Here is an 18,317-nt window from a genome sequence, read left to right on the forward strand (position 1 = left end):
TACATTTAAGGGTGGCTGCATTCAACTGCATTCCTTTCTCCCCCAAACGGTAGGAAGAGAAGTGGGTGAAATGAAGTTAGGAAGAACAAAGCCAGAACTCCAGTAAGACAAGATAGCCAAGTACAGGCGCCAAAACTGACTTTGAACGCGTTGATCATATTGTCTCCTGAAGTCACAAGTAGGCAAATCACAACTGCGGGTCCCTTGAATACTTCCTCTTTTGGCCAATTTGTTCTCCAGAAAACGCTAACAGCCGTGACCCAAAGCCACCACCCAGAAGCACGCCGGACCGCAGCTTGTGCGCTTGAGGCCCCGCCCACTCGGAGGCGGTGCTTTAGAACTTCCCGGGCCAGAACCTTAGCAGAGCGGAAGCGGCTCGGCCGGTGCTCCGGAAGTAGTAGCCATAGCTTCCGGGAGGGGCTTGTGTGCCTGGAGCGTGTGCTACGGGGTGCTGACTGTGTTTGAAATAGCGGGAACGCCATGTCCCGTGGTTCCAGCGCCGGTTTTGACCGTCACATTACTATTTTCTCTCCCGAGGGCCGACTCTACCAAGTAGGTGAGTGAACCAGGGCCGCCTGTGGGACATCCGAATTGCTCAGTCATGCTTCGGCCTGGAGCGAGCAGACGCAACCCAAGTATAGTTTGGGGCTTGAAGAAGGGCCTGAGCCTGGAAAGCAGAAGGATCGAGGTCGGGTTCACTCTTGTGTTCTCATCTCACTCTGCAAGAGGACTTTGAGGCCGAAACCAAAGCCTGGCTCTCTTCAGGAGCGCCTTATTGTCCAGACACAAAGAATTAGGGTATTGCACTGTAATGCCTGACTCTGACTTCCGGAATCCCCTTTAGCTCAGTGATTCTCAATCTTCCTAATGCTACGCCCCTTAAATTCAGTTCCTCATGTTGTGATGACCCTCACCATAAATTTATTTTTGTTGCTACTTCAAAACTGTAATTTCTCTGCTATGAGCCGTAATGTAAATATCTGTTTTTTGATGGTCTTAGGCGACCTTGTGAAAAGGATTTTTGTACGCTAAAGGGGTCGCGACCCACATGTTGAGAACCACTGCTTAGCTTTATTCTACCTGGAGTCGATGAGTCTTCCCTTCACTGAAGAGTGATTGGTTCCTTAACCATCCAACTACAATACACACACTCACCCTCATCCTCCTTTCAGTGTAGGTAGATGGCTTGCTTTGTTGTTAGTCTATACAAGTGTGCTGGTTCTAGAAGAAAGTCACTCATCCCTACTGAAGCCAACAGCTTAAAGGAAGTGACGGAACCAACCGAATAAAAAGAGAAGAGTGCAGGTGTACAAGTATTTGCAAAGTTCAAAGCTAAGAAATAAAAAAACAGTAATAAACTGCTCTTGAAGCTGGCACCGGATTTTAACCCCATCTCTAAGAATGCTTCTCTAGTTTAAAAGCTGAGACACAGTGTGTTAGTCTTTACTAAAGAAACTGCTTTAATGGACAGAAATCTAAACTTGGCATCAGTTATTCTGTATAACAATACATTTAGGTAAACTGGGGTTGTGGCAGAGCTTTTAGGTTAGGATTATAGGACAGACTTTTAAATTCTTACCATAGAAAACTTAGTGTCAGAAGGGCTTGACATACATCTGATCCGTGATAATTTTATTTTGAAGTCTTTTATTTTAGTGTCTAGACAAGGAGAGTTATACTACCTTAGTATTGTTTGAATTGTTGCTTTCCCACTTTTCCACAGGACATGAGTTAGGCGTTGTTAAGAAAAAGAAACTGAAAGAACAGTGTGAGCAAGCAGTGTAGGTGCTGACAGAGTCCAGGCCTTGCAGCCATACCTGGATTAGCATACCTGCTGTGCTCTGTACTAGCTGGCCTGGCCAGCATAGATTCCTTGCTCAATTTCTGTTTGCAAAATAAGGCTAACAATTCCTTCTATTGTGTTTTGAGGATTAAATTAATCAATGCATACATTGCTTATTGTGTGCTGTTAAATATTGTGCATTTGGTGTAACAGGATGCCTGTTTGAATCTTTGACTTTTAAAAAAGTCAGTTAAATTAGTCCCTCCTTTCTTTGAATCCATCCTTCTTCGTTTGCTAGCGAAGTGTATTTGTCTATTCACAGTATTATAATTGCTATGCCTTAGACTAAACTTTAGATTCCACAAAGACATAGCATCTAAGATCTATAAAAATGCTAATTGTCAACTTAGACAGCTGTAGAATAATATAGCAAACTGGGACGGTGAGATGGAAAGTAAGGATAATAGATTGTTCTTCATTTGACACAGATTAAGCATTTAATTCCCAACACTAAAGTAAATAGTCTAGCGGTGATCAAGGAATACAATTAAATTTCACCACTAAACATAGTTATAAACATGATCTGTAATTTTAACAGTTCGTAGACCTTTAAAGAGATGACACTGTAGTATTGGAATGATACAGAGAAGATTAGCATGGCCCCTGCGTAAGGATGACACGCAAATTCGTGAAGCGTTCCATATTTTTGCTGAAATTTAAGGAGAAAGTTCCCCAGGTTTCTGTAAATGGTTTCCCCTATTACACATTTTACACCATCATTTATTTTGTAAATATTTTCTTTAAAATTCTGTACCTTTTGACGTGATGTTTTCATTCATTGTACTACATTTTTCATGTAGATCATATTTAGTAGTGCATTCTACAGTGTTATTTTACTTAATAGTGCTGCACTATTCCTTTGAATTTATAACATGCCAAAGATGACATAAAGTTATATTTATTTTCCTGTTAAACTATGAGCAACAGTTATCAAGAAATTATGTTAAAGTATTGGCATTATCTGGTTACTAAACAAAAGGCTGTAATTTTCTAACATTAAAATAAATTACATTATATCTATTTTGTGTATACAGAAGTCAGAGGACAACTCTCCCTCAGGAGTCAGTGATCTCCTGCCATGTAGATCCTGGAAATCAACTTAGGGTGCCTGCTTGCTAGCAGGTACCTTTACCCACTGAACCTGGAAATACCCCCTACCCGTGTGTGTGTGTGTGTGTGTGTGTGTGTGTGTGTGTGTGTGTGTGTGTCTGTCTGTCTGTCTGTCTGTCTGTCTGTCTGTCTGTCTGAAACACAGGTTCTCTGTAAGAGCAATACACTCTTATAACCCTTGAACCATCTCTCTAGCCTGATTTTTTTCTCTTAATGTGTGAGTGCAGGTTGTGCTTTTAGAATTTTTATTGTATTTGTTGTCTGTGTAGTATGTGTTTGTGTGTTCGTGTACATATGTGTATATCCATCAAAGGGCAAGTTAGGAAATTTGATTCTCTCCACTATGTTAGTCTTAGGAATGTAACTCAGGTTGTTCTGTCTGGCTGTGAGTGTCTTTACTTGAGCATCTCTCTGGCCCTGAAATTTTTTTCTTAATGGGTGTATGCATATTGCATATGTATAGGTATGTGTTAAGAATTAATAGAGCACATTGGTTTAAAGTATAATTTTAAGGTTTGGGATGTAGCTCGGTCGTTACGGCACCTGAGAAGAAGATGGGGTGGGGTACAGAGGAAGAGGCTGTTTCAATCTTTCATTTTAGTTTTCCAACAAATGTTTATCTAGAAAGAGGAAATTACATTTATATGCCCAGACTCAATATAGCATTTTAAACAAAAGTGTGAGTGGGAAGTGTAACATTGTCTTGCTAATTAGTAGCACCCCCAGAATCACTTGTACATGCTTTATGAAGCCTGATGTGTGTCCAAGAGAGGAGGAGGTACTTCTCTGCTGTTGCTGGCATTATAGCAGAGCTGCTTACATCGAGCCATTCGTTACCTGGTATTGTTTGCTTGTCCTGAATTTTGACTGTAGTAGACATAGTACCTTTTATACTTAGCCTGCTTTCATCCTGATGTTACCAAAATGAAAAGTTGAAGAAATGGTAGGCAGTGTAAGATTTGTTTTTTGTCTAGTGGTGGTGATGCATGCCTTTAATCTCAGCTCTTGGGAGTCAGAGGCAAGTGGATCTCTCGAGGCCAGCCTTGTCTACAGAGTGAGTGCCAGGACAGCCAGGGCTGCACAGAGAGAAACCCTGTCTCAAAAAACAACCAAACAAAAATATTTGGTTTTGTTTTATGTTTATGAGTGTTTACATGCATGTGTTCATGTGTATCGTGTGCTTCTGGGTGCCTGCAGATGTCAGAAAAGTGCAGAGTCCCTTGGGACTAGAGCTCAGGCATTGTGAGATACCATATAGGTGCTGGGAATCAAGCCCAAGTCCTCTGAAAGAGCAGCAAGTGCTCAAACCCACTGCACAAGTCACTTTTCCATCCCCGAATTTTTCTTCTTCTTCTTCTTCTTTTTTTTTTTTTAAAGATTTATTTATTATATGTGAGCACACTCTTTAGACACACCAGAAGAGGGCATCAGATCCCATTACAGATGGTTGTGAGCCACCATGTGGTTGCTGGGATTCGAACTCAGGACCTCTGGAAGAGCAGTCAGTGCTCTTAACCACTGAGCCATCTCTCCAGCCCCGAATTTTTCTTCTTAATAGCTTGTTTGTTTTTTTTTTTTATATTGAACATAAAAAGTGCTGTGTTTTGGTTTTCTGTGTTTTGTGTGATGTGTGTGCACATGTTGGAGTGTATGTGCTGGAAGCACACTCCAACGTTAAAAGACATCAGATATCTTTCTCTTTCTCTTCTATCCTATTGCTTTGAGACAGGGCTTTCACTGAACCTAGAAGCAGGCTGGCTACCAGTAATCTCCAGTGATCCTCCCGTAATCCTCCACATACACATACATGCTCGGGTTATAGGCGTGTGACCGTGCCTGGCTTCTAATGTAAGTGCTGAGCCATCTTCCTAGCCCAGGTTTTGTTTTTCAATTTGGAGAGGGATTGTGTGGAGGTCAGAGAAAAACTGCAGGAGTTACTTATCTCCTACCATATGGAATGTGGGACTCAAACTCATCTCATCAGGCTGGAGAGATGGCTCAGTGGTTAAGAGCACTGACTGCTCTTTCAAAGGTCCTGAGTTCAAATCCCAGCAATCACATGGTGGCTCACGACCATCTATAATGAGATCTAATGCCTTCTTCTGGCGTGTCTGAAGATAGCTACAGTGTACTTATATATAAAACAAAACAAACAAAAAACTCATCTCATCAGGCTTGGTCCCAGGTTTTTTATCTACTGAACCACCTCGATGGGCTTAGTGATTGTTTTGTTTCAAGACGATTTTGTTCTATCTGAGACTGGCTTTGAACTCGAGGCAGTCCTCTTGCCTTAGCTTCCCTAGGACTGAGGTTGTAGGCATGTCACCACATGTGGCCATTTTTTAGTATGTAGAAGATGACAGTTTCAAGGGCTGGGCCTCAAAAAAAAAAAAAAAAACTAAGTAGGTTCAAGTGTATTGATGCATACGATAGACAGATCTCCATGATTTCAAGACTAGCAAGGACTACATGGACCCTGCCTCCAAAATAAAAGACTTGTGTAAAAAAGCCAAGCATGGTAGGTGGTATGTGTGTGTGATCTTTGTAGTACCAGTTCTGGGATGGCAGATCTCTAGGACTTGCTGGCTAGCCAGCCTACAATACTTTGCAAGCTCCAGGCCAGTGAGAGACCCTATTTCAAAAAAATCTTAGGTGAATGGCACCTAAGATTGTCCTCTGGCTGGGTACACACACACACACACACACACACACACAATATTCACTTGGATCTTTACTTTTTAAAAAAAAAAAATTTATTATTTTTATTATGTGTATGTGTCTGAGTATGTGCATATGAGTGTAGATGCCCATGGAGTATAGAAGAGGGCAATAAAGCTCCTGGGGAGGAAGTTAAGGGAAGCTGTGAACATCCTGATGTGTGCTGGAACCAAACTTGGGTCCTTTGGAAGAGCAGTAAGCTTTCTTAACTGCTGAGCCATATCTATCTATCTATCTATCTATCTATCTATTTATCTATCTATCTATCTATCTATCTAATCACCTCCAATCTATATTATAGGTCACTTGATAAATTTTTCTGGATCATTGTTTTATTGTTTGAAATGTAGTCTTGTTATTTATTATAGTCCAGGATATCCTTGCCTTCTACCTCAACCTTAAGACTAGAATTATAGGCCAAGACTATTGGTGGATTTTTGTATTTTAGATACTATGTTTTTCAGTTCTATAATTTTCTTTTTAATTTTGTTATTACTCTGTGAGTGTGTGTGCTACAATGCACCAGGTGGTGTTCAGAGGACAGCTCTGTGGAGTTGTTTTTTTCATTCTGCATTTTGATGTCAGTTCTAGGAATTGAACTCAAGACAGTACCCTAGTTAGGTTTCCATTGCTTTGGCAAAACACTATGAGCAGAAACAACTTAGGGAGGGAAAAGTTTATATGGTTTTCACTTCATGATCAGAGTCTATCACTGTGGGAAGTCAGGGTAGGATCTCAAACAAGGAACCTGGGCTCAGGGATTGAAACAGAAGCCATGGAGGAACATTGAATACAGGTTTTTTTATCCTGGTCATTTACAAAGCCTCTGGCTAGTCCTCAGAACCAGTGTCCAGAGTACCACTTAAAGTTAAGTTTTGAGATTGTCTACTATGTAGCAAAATCTAAGTTATAACCGGGATTATAAATAATTTTTAAAAAAGTTTTCTGAGCTGGGTGATAGTGGCATATACCTTAAATCCCAGCACTTCAGAGGCAGAGGAAAGCAGATGTTTGTGAGTTCAAGGCCAGCCTGGTCTACAGAGCTAGTGCCAGGACACTCAGTTCTAAACCCTGTTTCAAAAAAATTCTGGAAAAAAAATATTTTCTGTATTAACACAGAAAATGATGGCTGCATTTCTGATCTTACCACATCAAAGATAGTCATTGCCTAGTAAACTGTGGGATACCGGAGTAGTTTATATTTGCCCCCATCTGGACAGCAGTCTTTCAAACCAGAGAGTGCACTGACAGGAGTTACAAGTACACATTCTGAAATTTGTAATAAACTGAAAGGCCCTATGTTAATTGAAAGTTACAAAAATTATAATGTTTTCTTTCCATTCTTGAGACAGGATCTCATGTAGCCCTGGCTGCCTGGACCATGTTGGGATTAAACTTCAACTGGTAGACAAAATATCAGTATGAAATCTAATATTAAATATTAAAACTGCATGTGGTTATTGATCAAAAATCACCAGAAGTACTAAATCATTAGAGCACCAGTGTGGACCTAGGAAAAGCAGGCTTGGTAAAACAGTGCCTATAAAACAGCTTTGAAAATAAAACACACTAAGATCTGCTGTGATTAAAATTAGAGTAAAACTCATGTCAAAATTTGGCACTTGAACCTAATGAAAATTCAGTAAAATAAAACTGGAAGAAATGAAGTTGGTTTGACTGACTTATTGATTGTTTTTTTTTTTGTATTTTGACTTTACTTCTCTTGGTTGGCATTCTACATTCCTTTAGCTTAACCTGATTCTTTAATGACAGTTTATTAATTCCTTGTAAGAATCTATGATAAATTATCCCACCTTAGCCAGACATGCTTTTAAATTCCAGCACTTAGGAGGTCCAGGTCAGCCAGAGCTACATAATGGCATCCTGTCTCAAAAATGGAAAGAAAATGTTTCTACTATTTTTTTTTTAAGGCAGAGTCTCTTGTATCTCAGGCTGGCCTCAAACTCCCTATACAAAGATTGATCCAGTATTTTCTGCATACTGAGCCAGCACTCTACCAACTAAGCAACATCCCTCGACCCTATTCCATTAAAAAAAAAAAAAACAAAAAAAAAAAAAAAAAAAACCCATGTTTTGTTTTTCCAGAATATGCTTTTAAGGCTATTAACCAAGGTGGACTTACATCTGTAGCTGTCAGAGGGAAGGACTGCGCAGTTATTGTCACACAGAAGAAAGTGCCTGTAAGTAATTCTTCCCGGGTAGCCAATGGCTACAAAATCAAATGTGGGAACTTATATTACTGCCACTTCACAATAGCACTTGTCTTGGTTTGACTTCGCTTTTCTACTGATCACTCAAGGAACACTGAGCAGCTGTAGCTTCTTTGGCTGAGTTTATAATATATATAATCATAATACATAGAATGAGATTTCCAAGTCCTTTGTTTTCTGGGACCTTTAATTTACAGAAAACATCTAGAAAAACATCTTCCTCTGCCCCCTTGTGAAGGATTGGTTTTAACTGTAAAGGGAACAGAACACACATGTCTCATAACTCCTATTTTACAGTTTACTGTTACAGTTCCATACTGTTGGTTTTTTATAAGTGTACAGAGGCTATGGACTTTAAAATGACACGATGTGGTTTATTTTGTTCCTTAGGACAAACTACTGGATTCCAGCACAGTGACTCACCTATTCAAGATAACAGAAAACATTGGCTGCGTGATGACAGGGATGACAGGTAACAAACAGCAAACAGCACCTTCCTGAGGATGCAGTCTGGCAGTACTTCCTGCCACATTACGTTGTGTTGGTGTTTGTGTATTTGGTTTTGCATTTATTAATAATGTTAGAGGGTGCACTTTGTCAGGCATGTGTGAGGTCAGCAACCTGTGGAAGTTGGCTTTCTCTTCCTTGTGGGTTCTAGGGATAGGACTTAGATTGTCAGACGTCATAGACACTCTTACTGGCCAGCCCTGGGTTTTCTGCTTTAAAGATCCCTTACTGCCTGTATTGGGATGTTTGTAGATTCACTATCTTCCAAGGTTAGTGTTCATTTGTGTATGAACAAATATGTTCACTTGTGCTTGTGGAGGCCAGAGGTTGACTTCTGGTGTCTTCTCCTATCTATCACCCTCCTCATTTTCTTTTTCTTTTTTTTTTTTTTTTTTTTTTTTTTTTTTTGAGATAATTCCTCTCCCCAAATCTGTATCTCTGTTTCAACTAGACTGTCTAGCAACCTCCCAGGATCATCTTCCTATTTCCAGGGTGTACAGATACACACACACACACACACACACTCTCTCTCTCTCTCTCCCCCTCCCTCCCCCAGGGTTACAGGTGTATGTATGCCTAGCTTTTACATGTAGTGTAGCTTAGGCTAGCTTCAGAGTCAATAGCTATCCTGTGTCAGCCTACTGAGTGCTGGGATTACAGGAGGGCACTAACCATTTCTGGCTTGTGAACTATTTTGGAATCACAAATAGAGTTCTAGGTTTTTATATTGCTAGTAGGGATTCTGGACCCCTCATAGATACAGTATTTGAGATGTAGTTAATAATTTAAATGAACCTAAATAATTACTCTTTCTCAGCTCTAGCTATGACACTAGTTAAAAGTGAGTGAGGGTTTCTACAGAATTTACTTTGGCTTTTAATTTTCTAAATTCAAAGTAAAATTCATGTCTGAAACATAAAGATGAGGTTCATTCTCTATCCTTAAAGTATGTTATTCAGGAGGCTAGAAAGATGGTTCAGGAATTAATATCTCTTGCTGCTGAGGACAACCTAGGTTCAATCCCAGCACACACATAGGAGTTTATAATCCCCTGTCTATGATCTCTGCTGGCTTCTGGGGCACTTGGCACACATACAGTACACATAAAATTAAAGTAAATCTTTTAAAAATAGTATTTCTCGTGAAACTTTTTTTAAAAGTATATTCTTTGAGTTATTAGACACTTCTTTCCTCTCTCAAAACAGGGTTTTCTGTGTAGCCCTGGCTGTCCTAGAACTCTCTTGGTAGACCAAGTTGGCCTTGAACTTGGAGATCCGCCTGCCTCTGCCTCCTAAGTGTCAGGATTAAAGGTGTGGATCACTACACCTAGCCATTATTAGATTTTTTATTACGCTTATTTGTGCGCATAATGTGTCATGAAGCATGTGTAGATATCAGAGGACAGCTTATGGGAGTTGTTTTTTTTTCCTACCACATTGGATTCTGGGGATCAAACTTAAAGCCACCAGGTTTGGTGGCAAGCCCTTTTACCTGCTGAGCTATCCTGCCAACCCAGGATACTAGATTCTTGTAGAAACTATTTTGACTGCTGGTGCAATGCTTGTGTAAAAGAGCAGAATGGTATAGAATTTAGCTAACTGTTCTAGTCTCTCTGTTCTTACTTGTGCTCCATGTCAAGTCACTCAGTGACTTACCACAAGAAAAAGCCACAGAGAACCCTTGTCCTTCTATAACGTGTACTGAAATAAGTGTAGATATCTGCAGGGAGAAGTAGGCTCTTAGGTTCATTCTGCTTCTAAAGTGGTAACTCTTTGGGGTTTTGTTATCCTTCAAGCTGACAGCAGATCCCAGGTACAGAGGGCACGCTATGAGGCAGCTAATTGGAAATACAAATATGGCTATGAGATTCCTGTGGACATGCTGTGTAAAAGAATTGCTGATATTTCTCAAGTCTACACACAGAATGCTGAAATGAGGCCACTTGGTTGTTGTAAGTATGCTGAGAAGTCTTCTAAGGAATCAAGTTGTAATTGTCTTTAGAGAGCATGTATAAAGAGACTGAAGCTACCCTTGGTTCTGAACATGTATTTTGAACTTGCAGCTTTGAATTCTGTTTTGTTTGTTTGTAATATTACTTATTTTATGTGAGTACACTGTATCTGATGCCCACAGAAGAGGGCATCAGATCTCATTATAGATGGTTGTGAGCCACCATGTGGTTGCTGGGAATTGAACTCAGGAGTTTTGGAAGAACAGTCAGTGCTCTTAACCTCTGAGCCATCTCTCCAGCCCAAGATCTATTTTATGTTTAATCCAAATATTTCTGTTTAGGCTATTTGATCTGAAAGTCCTATTTTATTAGGTTGTTGTGATGGGGTTCTGCTGTAACTTCAGGTTATTAGTGCTGTGAAGTTCTAGTAAGCATTTTAACAGTATCAATGCCACTTCATTGGGCAAAGAATTGGAATAATACATAGGCTCATGGTTTATGTCTATCTGTTTGTCTGCCTGTTTCTCTCCCTCTTCTCCCTCTCCCTCTCTCTCTCTCCCCAGTTTCTCTGTGTAGCCCTAGCCCTGGAACTTGCCTGTATTTCTGTGGGCCACACATGTGCCTGGTTTGTGGAGGCTAGAAGAGGGTATTGAGTCCCTAGAACTAGGGTTGAGATGGTTATAAGTTGCTGGGACTCAAACCCTGATCCTCTGGAAGAACAGCCAGTGTTCTTTAACGCCATCTGTCCAGTCCCCGATTTCAAACCCAACTCCCCTTACTCTTACTGAGCAGCTCAGGCTTTTCTCAATTTTGTGATCCCCTTGCCCCAGCCTCCCAAATGCTAGCTTATAGGTATGCTGGCACCTAGTGCTCTCTTTGGCTCAGTTTCTTTGGTTCCTGCTCCATTTGTCCCTTAAATGTTGTCACTTACCATGCTTTGTTCTTGGGTCTTCTCTTCCTCTTTGCTGTCTGACTAATCTCACCCCCTTGAGGGCTTTGCTTACACCTTACTTCTATACTAGCCATTTACCTGGTTTCTTAGTCATTCCTCCCTCTCTCAGACACCTTTGAGTCACTTCTGTTCTCCATGCATCCCCAGCTTCTCCTTTATAGTCTTAGTCTACTCTCCTGCTCATCTGATTAAGCCGTTAGGTTTGCTCCAGTATCTGTTCCCTCTCCTGTCATTTTCTCTTTGTCTTGTTGCCATTATTTCCTATAAAGTTTACTTAGTTCTTTTTATCCCTTCTCTTTCTAAATCTGTCCTCTGATTCAGAATTGTTTTAAAAATGAATTTTGATTGTTACAGCAGAGAAAGAGGGTTCGAGGGGACTGGGGATGACGTGGGCTTTGGTGTTTTTTAATAAACTTCTTAACAAGTTCAGTAAAAAGCTAAACCTGTTTAAAATAACAGCAGTTGATAGATCCTTTCTCAAAACAGAAATGTACCTGTATCTAATTTGTCACTGGTAATAAAGCTACATCCTAACAGTTTTGGGAAGACAAGCCTAAAATTAGTGACCAAATAATGATTAACAGAACTATATGATAACACCAAGAAGGGGGAATTCTTTAGACAGTATAACATATTTAATTGGACCTTTCTCTTTAGGTATGATTTTAATTGGTATAGATGAAGAACAAGGCCCTCAAGTGTACAAGTGTGATCCTGCAGGCTACTACTGTGGCTTTAAAGCCACTGCAGCAGGAGTTAAACAGACAGAGTCAACCAGCTTCCTTGAAAAAAAAGTGAAGAAGAAATTTGATTGGACATTTGAACAGACAGTGGAAGTAAGTTAGCTGGAAGGCATGGAACTTCTCTCTGCTCTGGAAGGCTGAGCATCACTGTGTTATTCATAGGCCATGAAAGCTGCTTTTTAATGATGTCACAAGATCCAGGTTTGTTAGTTTAATGGTAGAATTGAGATCATTCAGCTCACATGGGGGGAAATGGGGCTGCTTTTATTCATTATTTCTTCAGACTGCATATGAAACTTCAAAAACAAAAGAAAATAACAAGACTAAACTCAAAGACTGGCATAGTTATGATGATTGATTGATTGATTCAAATTGGGTTAAATTTTTGGATAACAAAAGTGTAACTACTAAGATTTGGTGCTATTGTTTTGTTAACATTTATTTTTGTGTGTCTGCATCTGCCGTGACACTCGTAGGAGTCAGGACTAATTTGCAGGAGGCAGTTCTTTTCTACCACATGGCTACCAAGACTGAGCCCAAGTTAGCTTTGGTAGTGAGCGCCTCTACCCAGTGAGCTGTTTTGCTGATCCAGTAATAATTATTTTTCATGGTCCTAAATAAAAGCAGCTACAGCCGAGTTCTTGGAGAGCAAAATGTTTCCCAGTAAAAGACTAAGTGGACAGAGGGCTGGAAAAGCTCAGTTAAGTGCTTGTCATATCAAGGAGCTCAGGTCAGACCCCAGAACCTACATTGCAAACAAATAAAACCTACCTAGTGTGACACATGGTTATGGTCATATCATTGCTGTCCAGCCCAGACTTGCTTAGTTCAGGCCAGTGAGAATCCCCGTCTCCTAAGGTTGTCCTTGACATTGACACCCATATACAATTTTTTAAATTGGGTGTGATGGTGTACACATGTAATCCCAGCATTGGGGAGGCAGAGGCAAGAGGATCATTGTAAGTTTGAGGCCAAGCTGGTCTGTGTAGTGAGTTCCAACATAGTCAGAGCTGTAAAGCAAGGCCCTTTCTCAAAACAGACAAACTTTTAATTGTTTAATAATTTATCTTATACTGAAAGAAAATATAAAATATGTTATCTCTGGTCTAGAAGATAGAATGGTATGCCTTCTTTAAATTTTCTTAAAATATAATTTGTGAGTACTTTAATCACGTCAGATATAAAGGCATTTAAAACATTCTTAAATTGTCACAACCATAAACATTTTAAAGGTACAGCCATCAATCTGAATCATTCTTTAGTCTCTTTCACAATGGGAGCTAAACATAGAGTTTGCTTGTATCGGTCATCAGGCAAGTCAATTTTTATTTATTTATTGACTGGTAGATTGTTTGATTGATTTTATTTGTTTGTGTTTTGTTCTTTGTGGAGCCCTGGTGGTCCTGGAACTCATCCTTAGACCAGGCTGGCCTCAAACTCAGATATGCCTTGCCTGCCTCTGCCTCTCTCTCAAGTGGTGGGATTAAAGGGGTGTGCCGCCACACTGGGTTGCCAACAAATTTTTATGTATTCTACATCTTTAGCGTGTGGCTATTTGATAGGAGCAGAAATGTCAGCAGTTTGTTAGTAACATGCCTGCAGGGCTGTGTCACTGAAACAGGAGCAAGTATCTGTGGTGTTACTAATAAGCTTGGTGTGGGGACAGTGGCAGCTGGAAAGCATTATGTCTTAATGTCGATGTTCTTTTTAGACTGCAATTACATGCCTGTCTACTGTTCTGTCGATTGATTTCAAACCTTCAGAAATAGAAGTTGGAGTAGTTACAGTTGAAAATCCTAAATTCAGGTGAGTTACACATTCAGCCATGTGCTAAATCCGAGACTAAAACACTAAAGACATTTGGGTTCCTTTATACTCTACTGTATGTGTGTGTGGCTGTGTGATGAAGAAATAGAATTCTCTCCATTTTCTTCAATATTTGACTATTTCAAGACTTCTTGGAAATACTTAAAATTCTGGTACTGGGGAGGCTGGGGGAGGCATAAATTCAAGGGGCACCCTGGCTCATATAAAACACCAGAGAAAACACACACACACACACAATCTTTATACTAGAAGAAAATGAGCAGTGCAGCCTGGTAGTCAGGTGCTGGCCTGGCATGGATCCCTGACGGCACATGAGTAGATAAAAAGTGAAATGGACTTCAGTCTTCTCTCTCTCTCCCTCTCCCCCTCTTCCCTCTCCCTCTCCCTCTCCCCCTCTTCCCTCTCCCTCTCCCTCTCCCTCTCCCTCTCCCCTCCCTCAGTTTAACGCCAATAGAAGCAGTTCCAAAGTAGTGACTGTCCAGTGGAAGGTTGCTTATCCACTGGCTGAGGGAGTTTGAAAGGGCAATGTAAAATGCTGATGCACAGTTGCTGGAGTGTTCTTACTCAACAAGTTACTGAGCTCCTGCACAGCAGTTCACAGGGCCCAAGTGTTGTTGTACGTTATTTAATAACTCTGTTAGTTATTACAATCCGATCCAGCCAGCCAGCTTTTGCACAATTCCTGGACAGTTAGTTACCCCTAAACTGTTTTTCTATGCTGGACTGGCCATTTCCAGCTGTGCTCTCTAAGTTACTTGCAGTTTGAGTCCTGCCTGGGCTCCTTCTGCTCCAATGTCCAAGTGTGTCCTGGTTGCTTTTATCAGTCAGCTCCTCCTCCTAGCAGACTGTCAGGTGGTTTGTCTGCCGTGGACTAGGATGCTTTGTGATCAGTGAAACTCATTTAATTCCACCCTTACAAAGGGCTGCTGGGGTGTTTGACCAATTGAGTGTGTCTCACCTTAAACTGCATCCATGGTCATTGGTAAACTAAGTGTCAGACCTTGCAGAGTTTTTCAGTGGCATGTACGTGTTTTGTTTTTTATTTGTTTTGCTTTGTGACACTCTTTTGGGTTGAAGTTCAAACTGATTTTGAATTTTGGCTCCTCCTACCTCAGCCTCTCATGTGCCTAGATTACAGCTTGTTCCCACACACAGACTTTGGTAGTAGGTACTTTTCCCCACTCCTGAGTTAGTTGCTTGGTTGCCTGCAAGTGATATAAACAAAAAATCCCACAGAATTACAAAAACATCCCTTCAGAAAGTTTTTATTGTTTGCTTTGTTTCTCTTTGAGCCCGGGCTGACCTTGGTCTCTAGAGCTAGGAGGATAGAACACCACACCCATCTGTTCCCTTTTTCAAGCACTGAAATTCCTGGGCACTTTCTTTCATATCTTTTAGGAAACCTTTTTACTACATCTGAATGTTATTTGCATTTTTATTTTAAAATTGAGCAAGAAACCAAGTATCTGTGCAGGCAGGCCTCGGTATCTGGACATTGCACAGTCCCAGCTGTTGGGCAGTTGAGGCAGGATTATAGGTTCAAGGTCAACCCTGAGAACATAGTGAAGCCCATCTCAAAATGAACATTTCTTTTTATTACTTTTGTATGTATGTGTGTTTGTTTGTTTGTTTGTTTGTTGAAACAGTTTCTTTGTAGCCTTGGCTATCCTAGAACTAGCTATCCTAGAACTAGACCGGGCTAGTCTCAAATTCAGAGATCCTCCTTGCCTCTGCCTCTCAAGTGCTGGAATTAATGACATGAACTGCCACCACCCACTGTAAACATGTTTTTAGACAGCTGAAAATATAACTAGGGTGAGAATGCTTGCCAGCAGCAGAAAGCCTCTAGATTCAACCCCAGTACTGGGAAGAGGGAAAAAGCCTTTGTATAATTTCTAGGTTCTGAGATAGTGGGTTTACTATCTTTGTAATAACAAAGAACATAAAAAAAAAGCATAAGATTCTACAACTTTACAAACTGCTTCTTTATGTAAAAAAAAAAAAGTCAAATCATTTTGACAAACCTGCCCTTTTAGAAGTTTAGTAGTGAAGTCCAGCATGGTCACATATATAATTCCAGATCTTGGGAGTTAGAGGCAGGGGAGTAACAGAAGTTTAAGGTTATTGCTGGCTACGTAATAAGTTTCAGGCCAGCCTGGGCTACCTAAGTCATGAGACCTTGTCTCTAAGCAACAAACAATCTCAGCAGTGACAAGTCTCACCAGTGTTGGCCAGCAGCTGATCCCTTTAAGGCAGAAATCCTCAACTGTGGGCTGCAGCTCCTTTGGGGTTGAATGGCCCTTTCATCTGGGTCTTCTAAGGCCATCAGAAAACACAAATGTTTATATTATGATTCTTAACAGTAGCAGAATGAGTTATGACGTAGCAACAAAAGTAATTTTGGGTTGGGGGTCACCACAACATGAGGAATGTGTTAAAGGAAGGTTGAGAACAACTGTTTTAAGGCACACATATAGGGAATTAGAAATATATGTTCCACATGGAGTCTCTTCTGGTAAATAGATTGTAAATAGTATTATAACTCTATTTCATGAATAGTTACTGAATCCAAGCAACTTTTTCTTTTTTTTTTTTTTTTTTTTCAAGTATATGTACTTGTATAGGTTCACATACATGTGTAAGGTTCACATGTATGTGAAGAGGTCAAGGTTTAATGGTATTCTCTATCTTATATACTGAAGAAGTATCTCTCACGTGCTTGCTGATTCCCCTAGTCTAGCCAGCCAGCTTCCTTCCTAGCTCTGGGATCAGACAGACCTCATGATGGGATTAAAGCTCCAGTTCTCACGCTTGTGCAGGGGCAGTATTCACTGCTCTGTCTTCTCAGCTGCCCTTCCCACAATCGTTTTTTTTAATTTGTTTAACTTTCTCGTCCCTCAGTTAATTCAGATTTAAGTTATATTAAGTTTTTAAGGCAGTGACATTAAAACTAAATTGAACATATTTTATGTAACTTAGCTTCATATTAATTCAGTTGAAATGTTTTCAACCTTAGCTACAATTAAAATTCTGGGTCTGGTATCAAAAGAAACACTTTCAGGTATACATGAAATTGACTGGGAGTTTCTACAATATAGTCTTTGGTAAGACTCGTGGATATATAGACTTGGAAAAGCTTAGTTTATAATTTAAAAAAATTTAAAGTAAGCTGTTGTGGTTTGTTACCCTTTGCCTTCTAGGATTCTTACAGAAGCAGAGATTGACGCTCACCTTGTTGCTCTAGCGGAGAGAGACTGAACGCTTACAGCTTACCAGATCCATGGTGCCATGTGCCTGTGTGCTCGGTAACAAGCCGCCATGACAGAGGCCCTGAGACTCTCCTGCCACCGACTGGCCAGGACTCTATAAATAAAACAGTGCTTTTAGAGACAGCTGTGTCCTGTCTTTCTTGAGCTCGGTTCTAAGTATTAACCCTTAGTGCATACAGGGCAGTAAGTGCCTGTTTATGTTTGTGTCGCAGCCTTAGTCGCTCACAACACTGCGTGCCACTCTGCCTTTGGAGCACAGGCCAGTGCAGACCATTAACTTGTAGTGAATAAATTCAGACTTGGAACCTGACTTTGAAACGATCTGACTGAGATGTCGTGTGAGACTGGCTTTTGTTTACACTTCTTGTTCTGTGCTCAGTTCTCTGAGACTTTCTGCTGGAAGATGCCCTGCCTGAGCTTGGTGCTTACTGTGGCTCCTGTGGACTGAGCCCAGTGCTGCCGTGTGCTCTGCCGGCTGCACCTCCAGCTGTCTTTGCGGTAGTTTAGTCTGTTTAACAAGTATCTAGTTTTGTTTTGCATGGGATTTTGTTTTTAGTGGTTTGGGGGTTTTTGTTGTTCTTTTTTGTTGTTTTGTTTTTAATATTTATTTTTAATTGTGTATGTTTAGTGCATGCACGTAAGTGCAGATGCCCTTGGAGGCCAGAGGTGTCAGGTTCTCCAAAGGTTGGAGTTGTATATGGTTGGGAGCTGCTTGATAACGGGTGCTGGGAACTGAACTTGGCTTCTCTGGTATCGCAGTTTGAGATCTTAGCCACTGAGCCACCTCTCTGGCCCCGACACAGAACTGATTTTACAGTAGAGATGACACCATTATTAGCAAATCTTAAAGAGAAACTGCATATTTACAATTTATTTTGGTTAATATAGTTATTAAATACATTTTTAAAGATTTATTTTTACTCTCTTGCTCTCCCGCTCTTACCCCTCCTCTTCTCCTTCCCTTCCCCCCTCTTTCTCCACGTGCTCATGGCCGGCCTGTACTCCTCTATTCCTCTTTTCTCTCTCTGCCTCTACTACCTTTTTAACTCCCCCATGACTTGAATAAACTCTATTCTGTACATTAAAAAAAGATTTATTTTTACTTGCATGTATGTGTATACCCATGTTGCTTTTCTTGGTCAGTCATTTTACAGAAATTGACTAGT

The 18,317-nt window shown here is 40.5% G+C and overlaps 1 protein-coding gene across 1 annotated transcript; it reads left to right on the top strand.

The window, feature by feature from the left end:
• Positions 1-402: 402 nt before the first annotated feature.
• On the top strand, positions 403-17,272 carry PSMA6 (proteasome 20S subunit alpha 6). The gene is made up of 7 exons (XM_080908769.1): positions 403-556; positions 7,778-7,872; positions 8,293-8,374; positions 10,205-10,360; positions 11,970-12,148; positions 13,767-13,861; positions 17,083-17,272. Exons 1-7 carry the CDS (start codon positions 481-483, stop codon positions 17,138-17,140), a joined length of 741 nt encoding a protein of 246 aa, XP_080764895.1. The 5' UTR covers positions 403-480; the 3' UTR covers positions 17,141-17,272.
• The last annotated feature ends 1,045 nt before the right edge of the window (positions 17,273-18,317 follow it).

Source organism: Micromys minutus (assembly GCF_963924665.1).
Source record: "Micromys minutus genome assembly, chromosome: 1".
Taxonomy (NCBI): Eukaryota; Metazoa; Chordata; class Mammalia; order Rodentia; family Muridae; genus Micromys; species Micromys minutus.

What these genes read in the sequence shown, in the direction of transcription:
- PSMA6 (XM_080908769.1), top strand. Translation starts at nt 481, where the DNA reads ATGTCCCGTGGTTCCAGCGCCGGTTTTGACCGTCACATTACTATTTTC. An exon ending in TCACACAGAAGAAAGTGCCT is followed by an intron (nt 7,873 to 8,292) that starts GTAAGTAATTCT and finishes TTTGTTCCTTAG; the next exon opens with GACAAACTACTGGATTCCAG. An exon ending in CGTGATGACAGGGATGACAG is followed by an intron (nt 8,375 to 10,204) that starts GTAACAAACAGC and finishes TTATCCTTCAAG; the next exon opens with CTGACAGCAGATCCCAGGTA.